Source organism: Chiloscyllium plagiosum, unplaced genomic scaffold (assembly GCF_037043375.1).
Source record: "Chiloscyllium plagiosum isolate Xiang-an unplaced genomic scaffold, Cpla_swu_hap1 HiC_scaffold_39, whole genome shotgun sequence".
Lineage (NCBI taxonomy): Eukaryota > Metazoa > Chordata > Chondrichthyes > Orectolobiformes > Hemiscylliidae > Chiloscyllium > Chiloscyllium plagiosum.
Genome location: NW_028270177.1, coordinates 12,654,029 through 12,668,027, shown reverse-complemented (window position 1 = coordinate 12,668,027; position 13,999 = coordinate 12,654,029). Strand labels below are relative to the sequence as shown.

Here is a 13,999-nt window from a genome sequence, read left to right as displayed (position 1 = left end):
AAAGGTGAAAATAGATAAGTCCCCTGGGCCTGATGGCATTTATCCTAGGATTCTCTGGGAAGCAAGGGAGGAGATTGCAGAGCCATTGGCCTTGATTTTTATGTCCTCTTTGTCTACAGGAGTAGTGCCAGAAGACTGGAGGATAGCAAATGTGGTTCCCTTGTTCAAAAAGGGGAGTAGGGATAACCCTAGTAACTATAGGCCGGTGAGTCTCACTTCTGTTGTGGGCAAAGTCTTAGAGAGAATTGTAAGGGATAGGATTTATGCACATCTGGATAGGAATAATGTGATCAAGGATAGTCAGCATGGTTTTGTGAAGGGCAGGTCATGCCTCACAAACCTTATTGAATTCTTTGAAAAGGTGACGAAGGAGGTTGATGAGGGGAAAGCGGTAGATGTGGTATATATGGATTTTAGTAAGGCGTTTGATAAGGTTCCCCATGGTAGGCTACTGCAGAAAATACGGAGATATGGCATTGAGGGTGAGTTGGAGGTTTGGATTAGGAATTGGCTGGATGGAAGAAGACAGAGGGTAGTAGTTGATGGCAAAGTTTTTTCATGGAGTGCCGTCACTAGCGGTGTTCCGCAAGGATCTGTTTTGGGACCATTGCTGTTTGTCATTTTTATAAATGACCTGGAAGTGGGGTTAGAAGGTTGGGTGAGCAAGTTTGCGGATGATGCGAAAGTCGGAGGAGTTGTTGACAGTGAGGAAGGATGTGGCAGGTTACAGCAGGATATAGAGAAGCTGCAGAGCTGGGCAGAAAGGTGGCAAATGGAATTCAATGTAGCTAAGTGTGAGGTGATTCACTTTGGGAAGAATAACAAAAAGATGGGGTACTGGGCTAATGGTCGGATACTTGGTAGTGTGGATGAGCAGAGGGATCTTGGTGTCCATGTACACAGATCTCTGAAAGTTGCCACCCAGGTAAATAGTGCGGTGAGGAAGGCATATGGCGTACTGGCTTTTATTGGTAGAGGAATTGAGTTCCGGAGTCCTGAGGTCATGATGCAGTTGTATAAGACTCTGGTGCGGCCGCATCTGGAATATTGTGTGCAGTTTTGGTCGCCATACTATAGGAAGGATGTGGAGGCACTGGAACGGGTGCAGAGGAGGTTTACCAGGATGTTGCCTGGTATGGAAGGAAGATCGTATGAGGAAAGACTGAGGCACTTGGGGCTGTTTTCATTAGAGAAAAGAAGGTTTAGGGGTGACTTGATTGAGGTGTACAAGATGATTAGGGGGTTAGATAGGGTTGACAGCGTGAACCTTTTCCCGCGTATGGAGTCTGGTATTACAAGGGGGCATAGCTTTAAATTAAGGGGGGGTAGATATAGGACTGAAGTTAGGGGTCGGTTCTTCACTCAGCGAGTCGTGAGTTCATTGAATGCCCTGCCAGTAGCAGTGGTGGACTCTCCCTCTTTATGGGCATTTAAGCGGGCATTGGATAGGTATATGGAGGATAGTGGGTTAGTATAGGTTAGGTGGGCTTGGATCGGCGCAACATCGAGGGCCAAAGGGCCTGTACTGCGCTGTATTCTTCTATGTTCTATGTTCTATGTTCTAAGTCTTTAATCCATGACACTGCCTGAATTTGGCTGCTTTTCCAGCTTCACTCAAGTAAGGGTGATGAAATTCTATTTGTGACTAAACTGCTGGACAATCCTGCTTGTTATTTTTTTGGAAAGGAAGGATTTATCAGATATTTTCCCATGATTGTCCACTTCATTCTGACAATTAAATAGCTTGGAAGGCCTACAACACAGGAAATACGTATCCAAATTATTGCAAAATGTAGGCCAGATTTGTGAACCTGAGTGATTTAACTCCTGAAATATACAACCTTCTGTCACCTAATGATCAGTAGAAGTGGAATACAATGACCATTTTCTTTCCTTGTTGATTAAGGTGGTTCTCAGGAATATTAAATCAGGTCAGACGAAGAAGATCCTTCAGTCCAATGAAAGCAAATTACTGTGGATGCTGGAAATCTGAAACAGACACAGGGAAAGCTGGAGAAACTCAGCAGGTCCAAAGATGTGCAGGTTAGGTGAATTGGTCATGCTAACTTGCCTATAGTGTTCAGGGATGTGTAGGTTAAATGCATTAGTCAGGGGTAAATATAGGGTAGGGGAATGGGGCTGGATGGATTACTCTTCGGAGGGTTGGTGTGGACTGAAGGGATTGTAGGGATTCTATGATTTTATAAGGTCTAGCAAAGCCTGTGGAGTGTTTTGAGCCTTGAGGAAGAGTCTGAGTGGACTTGAGCCATTAACTCTGGTTTTCTCTACAGTTGCTGCTAGATCTGCTGCATCTCTCCAGCAGTTCTCTGTGCTTGTTTCAAACCTTCATTCCCTTCTGACTCAGCATTCACAAACACCAATCTCTGCAACCTACCAGAGGACTGAATTTGATACGTTTCTTGTGATGGGCAACAAAAAATTTGGAAGTAGGGTGTTTGGGAAGAGATGTCAAAACAAACTTAAAATGGAAAGAGCAGAGTGAATTTCTACTTACTGTCTATGCACATTATTCTTGGCTGCTCCCACTGCCCATCTGGCTTACATTTGATGTTGGGAAAATGGCGCTGTAAGTAGCCGTGTTTACACTGGTAACGCACCAAGGAGTTAATTTCAAAACGTTCTCTCTTTTTCCCAAAGGTTTTGGCGTGTTCTACTATTGGTGGCTGACCACAAGCAACTGAAGGAAAGAACAAAGTAAACTATTGTTTAGAGCACAAGTGGTATAACATCAGTGGAATTTGTGTATCACACCTGCTTCTGGGAACATTCTTGTACATTATTGAGAAAATTATTCATTGCTTTTTATTCATTAATGAGTTGTAGGTATCACTAGAAAAGGTTGTGGTGAACTGCTTTCTTGACCAACTGCAGTCCTTGGGGTGTAAGGGGACCTGCAGTGCTGTTGGCATGTAATTTCCAGGAATTTGACCCAGTGACAGTAATGGAACCACAATATAGTTTCATTTCAGGATGGTGTGTGACTTGTTGGGGATATTGAAGGTGATGGCATTGCCATGCAACTCTTTCCCATGTCCCTGTAGCTAGTAGAGGTCTCACATATGGAGGATGTTGGTGGAGGAACCTTGGTAAGTTACTACATTGCATCTTATAGATGGTAAACACTGGTACTACTGAATGTCATTAGTGAAGAGAGTTAATGTTTAAGATGGTGAATGAGGTGGCAATTAAGAGGACTGCTTTGTCCCAGATGGTGCCAAGTTCCTTGAGTATTGTTGAATGGAGCTCATCCATCCAGGCCCGTGGAGAGAATCCCATCACCCTCTTGACTTGTGCCTTGTAAATGGTGGACAGGCTTTGTGGAGACATCAGGTAAGTTACACACATTTAATTCTTAACCATCAACCTGCTTTTGTAGCTGCAGTATTTTTCTGGCTTGTTCAGGTCCGTGTCTGATCAATGGTAACCCAAGGATGTTGATATTGGTGGTTTCAGTGATAGCAATACCATTGAATGTGAAGGGGTGAGTGTTAGATTCTCTCTTGTTGGAGATGATCACTGTCTACCACTTATGTGACACAAATCTTAGTTGCCACCTATGAGCCCATGCCTGAATTGGTCCATGTCTTACTGCGTATAGAAATGGACTGCTTCAGTTTCTGAGGTGGTGGAATGTTTTCTTTATTCATTCGTGGGATGTGGGCATCACTGGCTGAGCCAGCATTTATTGCCATTTCTAAATGCCTCTTAAGAAGCTGGTGGTGAGCTGCCTTCTTGAACTGCTTGCAGTCCATGTGCTATAGGTAGACCGACAATGCCCTTCAGGAGAGAATTCCAGGATTTTGACCCAATGACAATAAAGCAATGGCGATATATTTCTAAGTCAGGATGGTGAGTGGCTTGCAAGGGAACTTGCAGGTAATGGTATTCCCATGTAACTGCTGCCCTTCTCCTTCCAGATGAAAGTGGTTGTGGGTTTGAAAGGTGCTGTCTGAGGATGTTTGGTGAATTTCTAGCGTGCATTTTGTAAGGAATCCATGAGCATCGATGGTGGAGAGAATTTTATCATGTGCTTGATTGTGCTTTGTGGATAATGGATAGGCTTTGGGGAGTGAACATCATCAGTGAGCATCCCCACTTCTGACCTTGTGTTGGAGGAAATGTCATCAATGAAGCAACTGAAGATGGTTCTGCCTAGGACCATCCCTGAGGAATTTCTGCAGAGCTGAGACAATTAGCCTCCAACAGCCATCATTCTTTGTGCTATGTATTACTCCAACTAGCAGAGAGCTTTCCAACTGATTGCCCTTGACTCAAGTTTTGCATGGGCTCCATGATGCTTGGTCAAATAATGACTTGATGTCAAGGCAGCCCCTCTCACCTCACCTCCTCGTGTTCAGACTTTTGTCCATGTTTGGATTAAGGTTGTAATAAGTTCAGAAGCCAAGTAGAGGTGGTGAACCAGCTGAAGGGTAAAGATGTCATACTCCATTCAGAGAGAAAGGAGCTGTCTTGGTGTCTCTTACGTCAATTAATAACATATTATGATCAAGTCATCAATCCCTCACTGACAATTTTCAAATCTTGTTGTGAACAAAATGATTGTGCTAACCTAGTTGTGTTTCAAAATAATTCAGTACATGTGCAGCTCCTTTTGTGGAATAATGTGTTGCAGAAACAAAAATGTTTCAATAAGACTACTATAATAATGAAGTCTTTAAATTGTACCGAGTAAACTTAATTAATATAGGCCCAGGCAGTGATCTAACTCCTGTTCTTACACCCTCCAACTCAAGGCTTTGTCATTGTGATGATGTATGCTTTTATCTGTGAATCTTTGGACACGTTGTCTTCGTGGTTAGCATTGCTGCATTGCAGCACCAGGGACCCAGGTTTGATTCACATTCTCCCCAAATCTACCATGTGTGGGCTTCCTCTGGGTGCTTCAGTTTCCTCCCATAGTCCAACAATATGCAGGTTAGGGTAGATCGGCCATGGGCAATGCAGGGTTATGTGGATAGGATGGGGAACTGGGACTAAGTGGAATGCTCTTTGGGGGGTTGATGTAGACTTGATGGATCAAATGGTCTGCTTCCACACTGTATAGATTCTATGATTCTTTTTCTCAGCTCACCTTTCAATGCAGGCAGTGTTATCCAGCAAGTTCAACAGATTTTTGATCAACAAATGATTCAAGGGTTAAAGGTTTGAGCTTATAAGTGGAGTTGAAGCCATAATCAGTTCAGCAAAGATCTTAACAAATATTGTAACAACTCAAAGGGCTGAATGGCCAACTCCACTTCAAATTCTCCTGTTTTTGTGGATTATTTCAATGACAAGTTTAAACACATGTCCAATTGGCTCCCCTTAAATATAAAGACCAATTAGAATCTTTTGTTTAGCTATACAGACTTTTAGGTTGAGTCCATTAATGGGATGCGCCATTAATGGTTTGTTTTAATGGAGTGCCCAGGAATACAGGTGGCGCTGCACAGGAGTATCCCAGCTTACCTGTCCCCTTCTTGCATGTGTAAGGCAGGTGGTAGTTACATGGGACATCATTCCATTGGCCGTTTTCGTGCCATATCATGACAACACAATCTTCGCCAGTGTTGAAGAAGCTGTCTGGTTGATTGGGTCGCCAATTCTCGTACAACTAGGAGAAAGAAAAATTACGTCCCATCTTGATAACGGTTAACCCCACACCACCTCAGTGCAAGAGATTTTTTAAAAATCTACCAATGTTGGAAATCTGAATGAGAAAGACAACATGCTGGAAATACAGGCTGCTATTCCACCAACAACATTTTAATAATATTTCTCGTATAGCTGATTCCTTTCAGAAACATTAGTTTGATTATCAGCCTAGATGCCCTTAATTAAACCTCTCTCTGTCTCCTCTTGTGATGTTACTGATGGGGAGAAACTCTCTGCATCCTAGTTCATCTCCTTAATGAAAGGGGGCGCTCGGTTTCTAACAAACTTTTGGGTCACAGCAGCACTAACCTCAGGAAATCAAGCTATAATCAGGGAAATGACAGGCTGGTTTGAAGCTGCAATACTGTCTGTGAATCTTCTTTAGGAAACACTTTATTTACTGATATGAGAGGCCAAGATAGCAGGCAATCATCCAGTGACAGCATTAATCCATAGAAATAAAGGGAAAGATTCCTTGGCTATTCACCCTATCCACATCCCTCATGATTTATAGACCTCCAATGGCCCCAGTCCCAGCCTGTTCAGCCTCTCCCTATAGCTCAAACCCTCCAACCCCGGCAACATCCTTGTAAATCTTTTCTGCATTCTTTCAAGTTTCACAACATCTTTCGTACAGCAGGTAGACCAGAAATGAATGCAGTATTCCAAAAGTGGTCTAATAAATGTCCAGTACAGCCGCAAAGTGACATCACAACTCCTATACTCTATGCACTGACTGCTGAAGGCAAATGTACCAAACACCTTCTTCGCTACCCTGTCTACTGCGACTCCACCTTCAAGGAACTATGAACCTGCACTCCAAGGTCTCTTTGTTCAGAAACACCACCCAGGACCTTACCGTTAAGTGCATAAGTCCTGCTCTGGATTTGTTTTTCCATAATGCAGCACCTCACATTTATCTAGATTAATCACTATGCGCTACTCCGTAGCCCATTGGCCCAAATGATCAAGATTGCTTTATACTCTGAGATAACCTTCTTCACTGTCCACTACATCACCAACTTACTAAGCATATGCAAACTTACTAACCATACCTCCTACATTCACATCCAAATCATTTATATAAATGATAAAAAGCACTGGACCCAGCACCGATCCTTAAGGCATAATAAAGCTACTTTCTCAAAAGCAAGGATTTGTTCTCTTCAAAGTGCAGCAGAGTCAGGGTCAAACAATGCTTTTAAGATAGAGATAGATGATTGACAAGGGAGCCAAATGTTCTTGGGGATCTAGGCAAATATTTGGTTTGAGGCCACAATCGATCAGCCATGATTTTGTTAAATTGCTGAGCAGGCTAGAGGGGACGAATATCATAAATGTCCTTAATTTATTTATCTGGATGCAGCACTTGGACCAGAAGCCCTTCCAATCTCCTGCACTTTAAAGTGTGCATTCGAAGTACGATTGCAAAACTCTATTCCAATTGGAATATCAGCTGACAACCTGCACTACAAATCATGGTACAAATGCTGATGCCAAAAGGAATGGTGGAAAATGGGGAAAATGGTTTGATCTCGTTGTAGACAGTCTCCTGTCTTGGGGTTTACCACTAAGTGGGTAAATGAACTGATTATATTCCAAGCAAAGTTTTATTATGTATCCTTCTGCGCTGACGTATTTTAGATGCATGACGCTTGCTTCTGAAAAGACCAGTAATCGCTTAAAAGAGAAAGAGATATAGATAGGAAGTCTGGGGTGAATACTCACCAGTGGACTGTCATCAGACCAATGGAAGTCACCTTCTATTGTCTTGTCATTCAGTCCAATCCACTGATAATCCTGGGCATGATCTGCACAAATACAGCAACAATATCAAATTCAGAGTCTGACAGGAGGGTAATTGTGAATTCATTTTCATTGTCAACTGAAGTAGGTCATGCACTGATAGTTCATGACAACTATAGAGGCAGGATTTTGACTCTGATACAGCCATAGCTGGAAAATCTAAGAGCTCTAAATTACATTACCCTACTGCAGTGTTTCCTACATCCCTCCTTCCTAAACCAACAAAAGGGAAAGGGAGAACTGTTCGAAAATTTGATTGTGGCTTAGAAACAGCAGGACCTCAGTGGTGACCAGTGAAGATGGCAGACACTCTGGGAAAAGTTGTGATGTGTGTGGAAGGTTTTGTATCTACAAGATATCCAGGACAGTCATATCTGTGCGAAGTGCCCGAGGGCAACAGTCCTTGAACAACATGTGGCTGACTTGGAGCAGTGATTCTCTTCACTACACACCATACAAGGAGGAGAGAGATTTCTGGTTGAGTTGTACCAGAGGGTGGTCACCCCACATTGTGACTGGCAGCCAAGGAGGAGTGGAGAGATGCAGGGAGAGTGGGGGACCATTTGCTGAAAGAATAAGAGACAGCAGAAAACACAGGACTCCTAGGAGCCATCAGACTGATGTGAGATTTGAGATGCCTATTTAGTGAGCAAAAGGGCTGAGTTGGGGTGGATGGCGTGCAGGCAAAACCACAATACAATGGTGCCCAGGGATAGATTTAGAAAAGAGAGAGAGAGAGAGAGAGAGGCTGGGAGGCAGATTAGAAAGGTGGTAGTAGTGGGTGACTCAGTAGTTTGAGGGATAAACAGTCTAGTTTGCTCCCGAGATCCCTAGACCTGTATGATCTGTTGCCTCCTGGGTGGATGCGTTTCAGGCCATAATGGAATAGCTGGATAAAGTCTTGCAAAGAAAGGGTGTTCAACCAGTGGTGTGGTTCATGTGGGAACGAACAACATTGGGATGGATGGCTGAGAGCAGTTGCAGGATGAGTTTCAGGAGTTTGAGAGAAGGTTGAAATGTAGAACCTTTGAGGTAGTAATCTTAGAAATACTACCAATGCCATGAGCTTCACCATTTAGGCAAAGGCAGATCAGGAAGATAAATATGTGTTGTCAGGGGGACGGGTTGGCTAGAAGGGAGCGGTTCAGATTTTTGGGACATTAGGATCACTTTTGGGTAAGGAGAAGCCTGATCAGAAGAGATGGATTTCACCTGAGTCAAAATGGAACTAATCTCTTGGCTGAGAGAATAAATAGTGCAGTGGGGGTGGATTTAAACTGGTAAGGCAGGGGAGTAGGTTGACTAATTGGTCTAGTTTTGGAAGTAACAGAGAGGGCAAAAGCGAGAAGATGGGAAACGGAAAAGGAAGTGAGGGATGGCTTGAGTGTTGACAGTGAACAAAGAAATGCTTGTCTCCCAATGGTCAAGAAAGAGCTAAAAGCAGGGTTAAATTGTAAGTATGTAAATTCAGGGTGAATAGTGAACAAAATTGAGGAACTGGAAGCACAAATTGCTCTTGGGGGATATTGATAGAATATTGACAGGAACATGGTTCACGCTAGAACAGGATTTGATACTGACCATCCTGGCTCTAAGTCTTTCAGTAGAAACAGGGAAGGTAAAAACGGAGAAGGTGTAACAATCCTTGTCAAAGATAATATCATTGTCTATGAATGAGGTACAGATGTTGAATCAGAGTCCATATGTTTAGAGGTGAGAAACAGGAAGGGAGCAGTGACCTCGCTGGGTATCTATTATCGATCTTTGTGGAGGAAGTAGGAGAGTGCAATTGTAGGCAGAGTACGGAAAACTGCAGGAAAGACAGGGTTGTGATAGATGGGGACTTCAATAATCATAGGGTATGCTGGACAAAAGGTAGAGTGTGGGGCATGGACAGGGAGACATTCTTGCTATGTACACAGGAGAACTTTCTGGAGCAGTACACCAAAGTTTTACCAGGGAGGGAGCTGTGCTAGATCTGATCCTAGGAAATAAGGCAGGCAAAGTGGAGAATGTCAGAATGGGGGAACATTTGAAAGTTGCCACCCAGGTAAATAGTGCGGTGAAGAAGGCATATGGCGTATTGGCTTTTATTGGTAGAGGAATTGAGTTCCGGAGTCCTGAGATCATGTTGCAGTTGTATCATACTCTGGTGCGGCCGCATCTGGAGTATTGTGTGCAGTTTTGGTCGCCATACTATAGGAAGGATGTGGAGGCACTGGAACGGGTGCAGAGGATGTTGCCTGGTATGGTAGGAAGATCGTATGAGGAAAGACTGAGGCACTTGGAGTTGTTTGCATTGGAGAAAAGAAGGTTTAGGGGTGACTTGATAGAGGTGTACAAGATGATTAGGGGTTTAGATAGGGTTGACCGTGAGAACCTTTTTCCACGTATGGAGTCAGCTATTACGAGGGGGCATAGCTTTAAATTAAGGGGTGGTAGGTATAGGACAGATGTTAGGGATAGGTTCTTTACTCAGCGAGTCGTGAGTTCATGGAATGCCCTGCCAGTAGCAGTGGTGGACTCTCCTTCTTTATGGGCATTTAAACGGGCATTGGATAGGCATATGGAGGATAGTGGGCTAGTGTAGGTTAGGTGGGCTTGGATCGGCGCAACATCGAGAGCCAAAGGGCCTGTATTGCGCTGTATTCTTCTATGTTCTATGTTCTATAACGCAATAATGTTCAATACTGAGTTGGGAAAGGATAAAAATCAGTCAAAGTTTAAGATCCCAGATCGGAAAAGAGCAGATTTTAGGGTCTAAAAGATGAACTGGAGGAAGTTGTTTGGAAATGCATGAGGGTAAATATCAAAGTCACCCATTTATTTCAAACATGTTACTCTTCTGAAGAGGAAAACTAACCATCATAATGTTAATAAAATCAGAGACAAAATTACAGTAGTAGAGACAAGAAGGAGATTGAAGGAGGTGAGTTTTTATTTTTCAATTATATCTTGTCTAGGAGTAAGAACAGGAGATTCTCTCCTGACTGTTATATTCAATAGAGGGAATTGAATATTTCTTTATCATGTGGGGTAGCTCTTGCAAGGCCAGAATTTGTTGCCTTTGAAATAAATAATTTGCTCGGCCCATTCAAGGAGCAGTCAAGAGTTGACTACGTTGCAATGAGCCTGGAGTCATGTAAAAGCAGGTAAGGATGGCAGCTTTTCTTCACAAAAAAGAACATTAGTGAACCAGTTGGGTTTTTAAAAACTATGACCATGACTAGTTTGCAAGTCTAAATGGTATTAATTGAACTTAAATTTCACTATGACTGGATTTGAAGCTTTGTCAGTAGAGCATTAGCCTTGGCAACTAGAGTATTAGCTCAGTGGTTATTATGATTACACCACCATTTCCCTGAGATTGTTGATGTAATTAAGTAATTTATATGAAAAAGAAACTTGAGTTCCCTGGAACAATATTTCACGATAAAGAAAATGTGAACATTTGGTTTGGTTTGAGATTTGACAGTCAGGCCATGAATGCCAATGGATGAAGTTGACTAATGAGTGCAGCCATGAAAGATGAAATAACTTAACTGGTAAATGACATGAAAAGTGGTTGTTGCTATGACCTCCGGTACTCACTGTTAACAAACTCTTGTTCCTCTGGGGTGACAATGCTGGCCAGGTGAGCTTTGTGTTTCCTGCACTGGTGTTCTGCAGCTTCCCATGTCTGCCGGTCCACAAAGTGCTTGTAGCAGTGACCCTGGAACTTAACCCAACCAACTTCGCACTTTTCCACATCTATGGCAAAGACATTTGAGCCATTAGAGATTGCATTGTAATATTTTGTTTCTGGAGCTCAGCACCTCTCTGGAAAATCACTGTATGGAAATTCAGCTCAATACCTTATATTCGTAACCAAAAGATTCCAATTCATTTTAAAAAGACATGCACAATCTCTAAAAAGGCACCATCTCAAACCCCATAAGCAGTGAAAAATGTACAAATTGCAGTGAACAATGATGAAGATCCTTTTCTACAATATTTCACTTCTGTAGTGTCCATTAACTTAATTGCATTGTGACTGCATGACTTGCACTGTCCAATCCCATTTCCAACCGAAGTTATGACTTAGGTCTTGCTACATTGAGCTTTGGTAAATTTTCATTCACTTCCCTAAACTGTAGAAAATGATTTCTTTCCCACCATTGCAATGCCAACTCATACAGTGAAAAACAGCAACACAGAAGCAATACAGGTGTTCAGTGCTTGACAATGCTGCTCTTTTCCACCAGACAATATGCATGTAATTGTTAGTGTACAAACCAACATTTAATTAAACCAGAATATCACCAGCACAGGACTGAAAAAATGAATCAGTGATGGAACCTATTACAAAAGTCGGAGAAAAAAAATCAAACATGCATAAAGGTATATTAGCACTCAGTTACCTTACTACAAATTAACAATTATAATCTTCAGGCAATTCTGCATATATTGTTAAGGTTAGAGGCAGAATTTTCACCTTGACATGGCCACAGTTCAAACATAATTGGGATGAAGAGATCACCTTGGTCTTATCTTCTCCAATCCTCCAGCATCAGTTGCCTTAGCCCGATATTTGAAAATAATCACTGCACTAATGCTTTCTTTATTACCATTTAGACCATGTGGAGAGTAATAGTGCATGAGTGTGATGCTGTATAGGCCTAAACAGAAAAAGTGACAGTAGCTGGATAGCATCAGGAATGGTTGAGGGAAATGGCAAAGCCATGATCTTGAAGTCTTACCAATGTATCTGATTATGGGAGACTAAGCCTGTTGGAGTTTCTGTCACTTGGAGTTAGATAGTTGAATAGAGATCAAGTTATTAGAATGTAAATGCTGATAAGCAGGGTAGAATTGTTGGCAAAGTGGGATATTGGAAGATAAACTCCTGATCACCAAGATCCAGGGTTGCTGTAGATTAATTTATTCAGAAGCAAAATGATAACATTCCACCTTCATAACATCAACTACAGCTGAGGTTAGTCAAAAAAAGCATTTTGGCTTGTTTGGGTAAAAGTGCAGGAGGCAGTACAAAATCTCCTGAAACTAAATCACAGATCTGACAACCTTGATTCTATCTGCATGAGTGCCCAGGATCTCAGAATATCCTTTATGACGAAGGTGAAAGCATTACTTAGTTCCGTAAGGGAACAGTTAGCTCAGTTGGCCGGACAGCCAGTACAGATGGTCTGATGCTGATGTGTGGTTTCCGTTTCTACACTGGCTGAGGTTACCATGAAGGACTCTCCTTCTCAAAATCTTGCCTCGCTTGAGACATGGTTAAACAACCACCAACTTTCTCTCTAATGAGAGAGCAGCGTTATGGTCCACTTTGAGAGTTTACCTAGATCTGTCCCGGAGGAGAATGCAGCAGTGTTGGTCTAAAAATGACATTAACAATGGTGAAAAACCATTTTAGTGCCATCAGATCATGGTGAAAATTTTGCCACACAGCTATATAAAGGATATGAGAAGGAAAAGGAGAAAATTGTTAAAGGTTTGACTTTTGAGTATTTTATAAAGATTGTGGTGATCTGCAATAGTTTGTTCACAACACCGTTTTTTGTTGAAGATGGTATCAATTTGAATTGATGGTGTTGGATGAGGAAAGAGAATTTAAACCTTAAGACAGCATCACTCTTTGTAGGTCTTATGGTTGTTGCTTTCAAAACGCCCTTAACTTTTCCTTTTTATTATTCAGGTGTTGAACCAGATGTTAGAACCTCTGAGCTACTGCAGCATTCACTATTGGCTCAATTGAGGACAACGAAACATTCAATCTTACACTATGTGTATAAACATTCTGAGTTGAATTAAAGGGGTATTGGCAGGAAGAAATCTCATCTTACAATTTCTACATATTCCTATGTACAAAGACAGAATATTTTGGAATATCAAAGATGACAATGATCATGGTGTTAGATACAAGTATTACATCAAAACTCAATGGTTCATTTCTACCATCCTATCTTTCTTTTCTGTCCTATCCATGTTCATAGTAACTGATTCATGCCTATTCTTCTTCATGTGAGCATTAATAGGCTATTTGAATAAAGGTTGAAAATGTGTTGCTGGAAAAGCGCAGCAGGTCAGGCAGCATCCAAGGAACAGGAGAATCGACGTTTCGGGCATAAGCCCTTCTTCAGGAATGAGGAAAGTGTGTCCAGCAGGCCAAGATAAAAGGTAGGGAGGAGGGACTTGGGGGAGGGGCGATGGAATTGCGATAGGTGGAGGGAGGTTAAGGTGAGGGTGATAGGCCGGAGTGGGGTGGGGGCGGAGAGGTCAGGAAGAAGATTGCAGGTTAGGAAGGCGGTGCTGAGTTCGAGGGATTTGACTGAGACAAGGTGGGGGGAGGGGAAATGAGGAAACTGGAGAAATCTGAGTTCATCCCTTGTGGTTGGAGGGTTCCCAGGCAGAGGATGGGGCACTCTTCCTCCAACCGTCGTGTTGCCATGGTCTGGCGATGGAGGAGTCCAAGGACCTGCATGTCCTTGGTGGAATGGGAGGGGGAGTTGAAGTG

At 42.5% G+C, this 13,999-nt stretch overlaps 1 protein-coding gene across 3 annotated transcripts in view; it reads right to left on the bottom strand.

Annotated features, from left to right (window-relative positions):
- Positions 1-13,999, bottom strand: part of acana (aggrecan a) — a 107,888-nt gene that overhangs the window by 5,567 nt on the left and 88,322 nt on the right. For all 3 annotated transcript variants that reach the window (XM_043677240.2, XM_043677241.2, XM_043677242.2), the window contains 4 exons: positions 11,074-11,232; positions 7,405-7,487; positions 5,491-5,635; positions 2,516-2,698 (listed from right to left, as the gene is read on the bottom strand). In XM_043677240.2, coding sequence (XP_043533175.2) covers positions 2,516-2,698; positions 5,491-5,635; positions 7,405-7,487; positions 11,074-11,232 — 570 coding nt within the window. The remainder of the gene's footprint in view (positions 1-2,515; positions 2,699-5,490; positions 5,636-7,404; positions 7,488-11,073; positions 11,233-13,999) is intronic.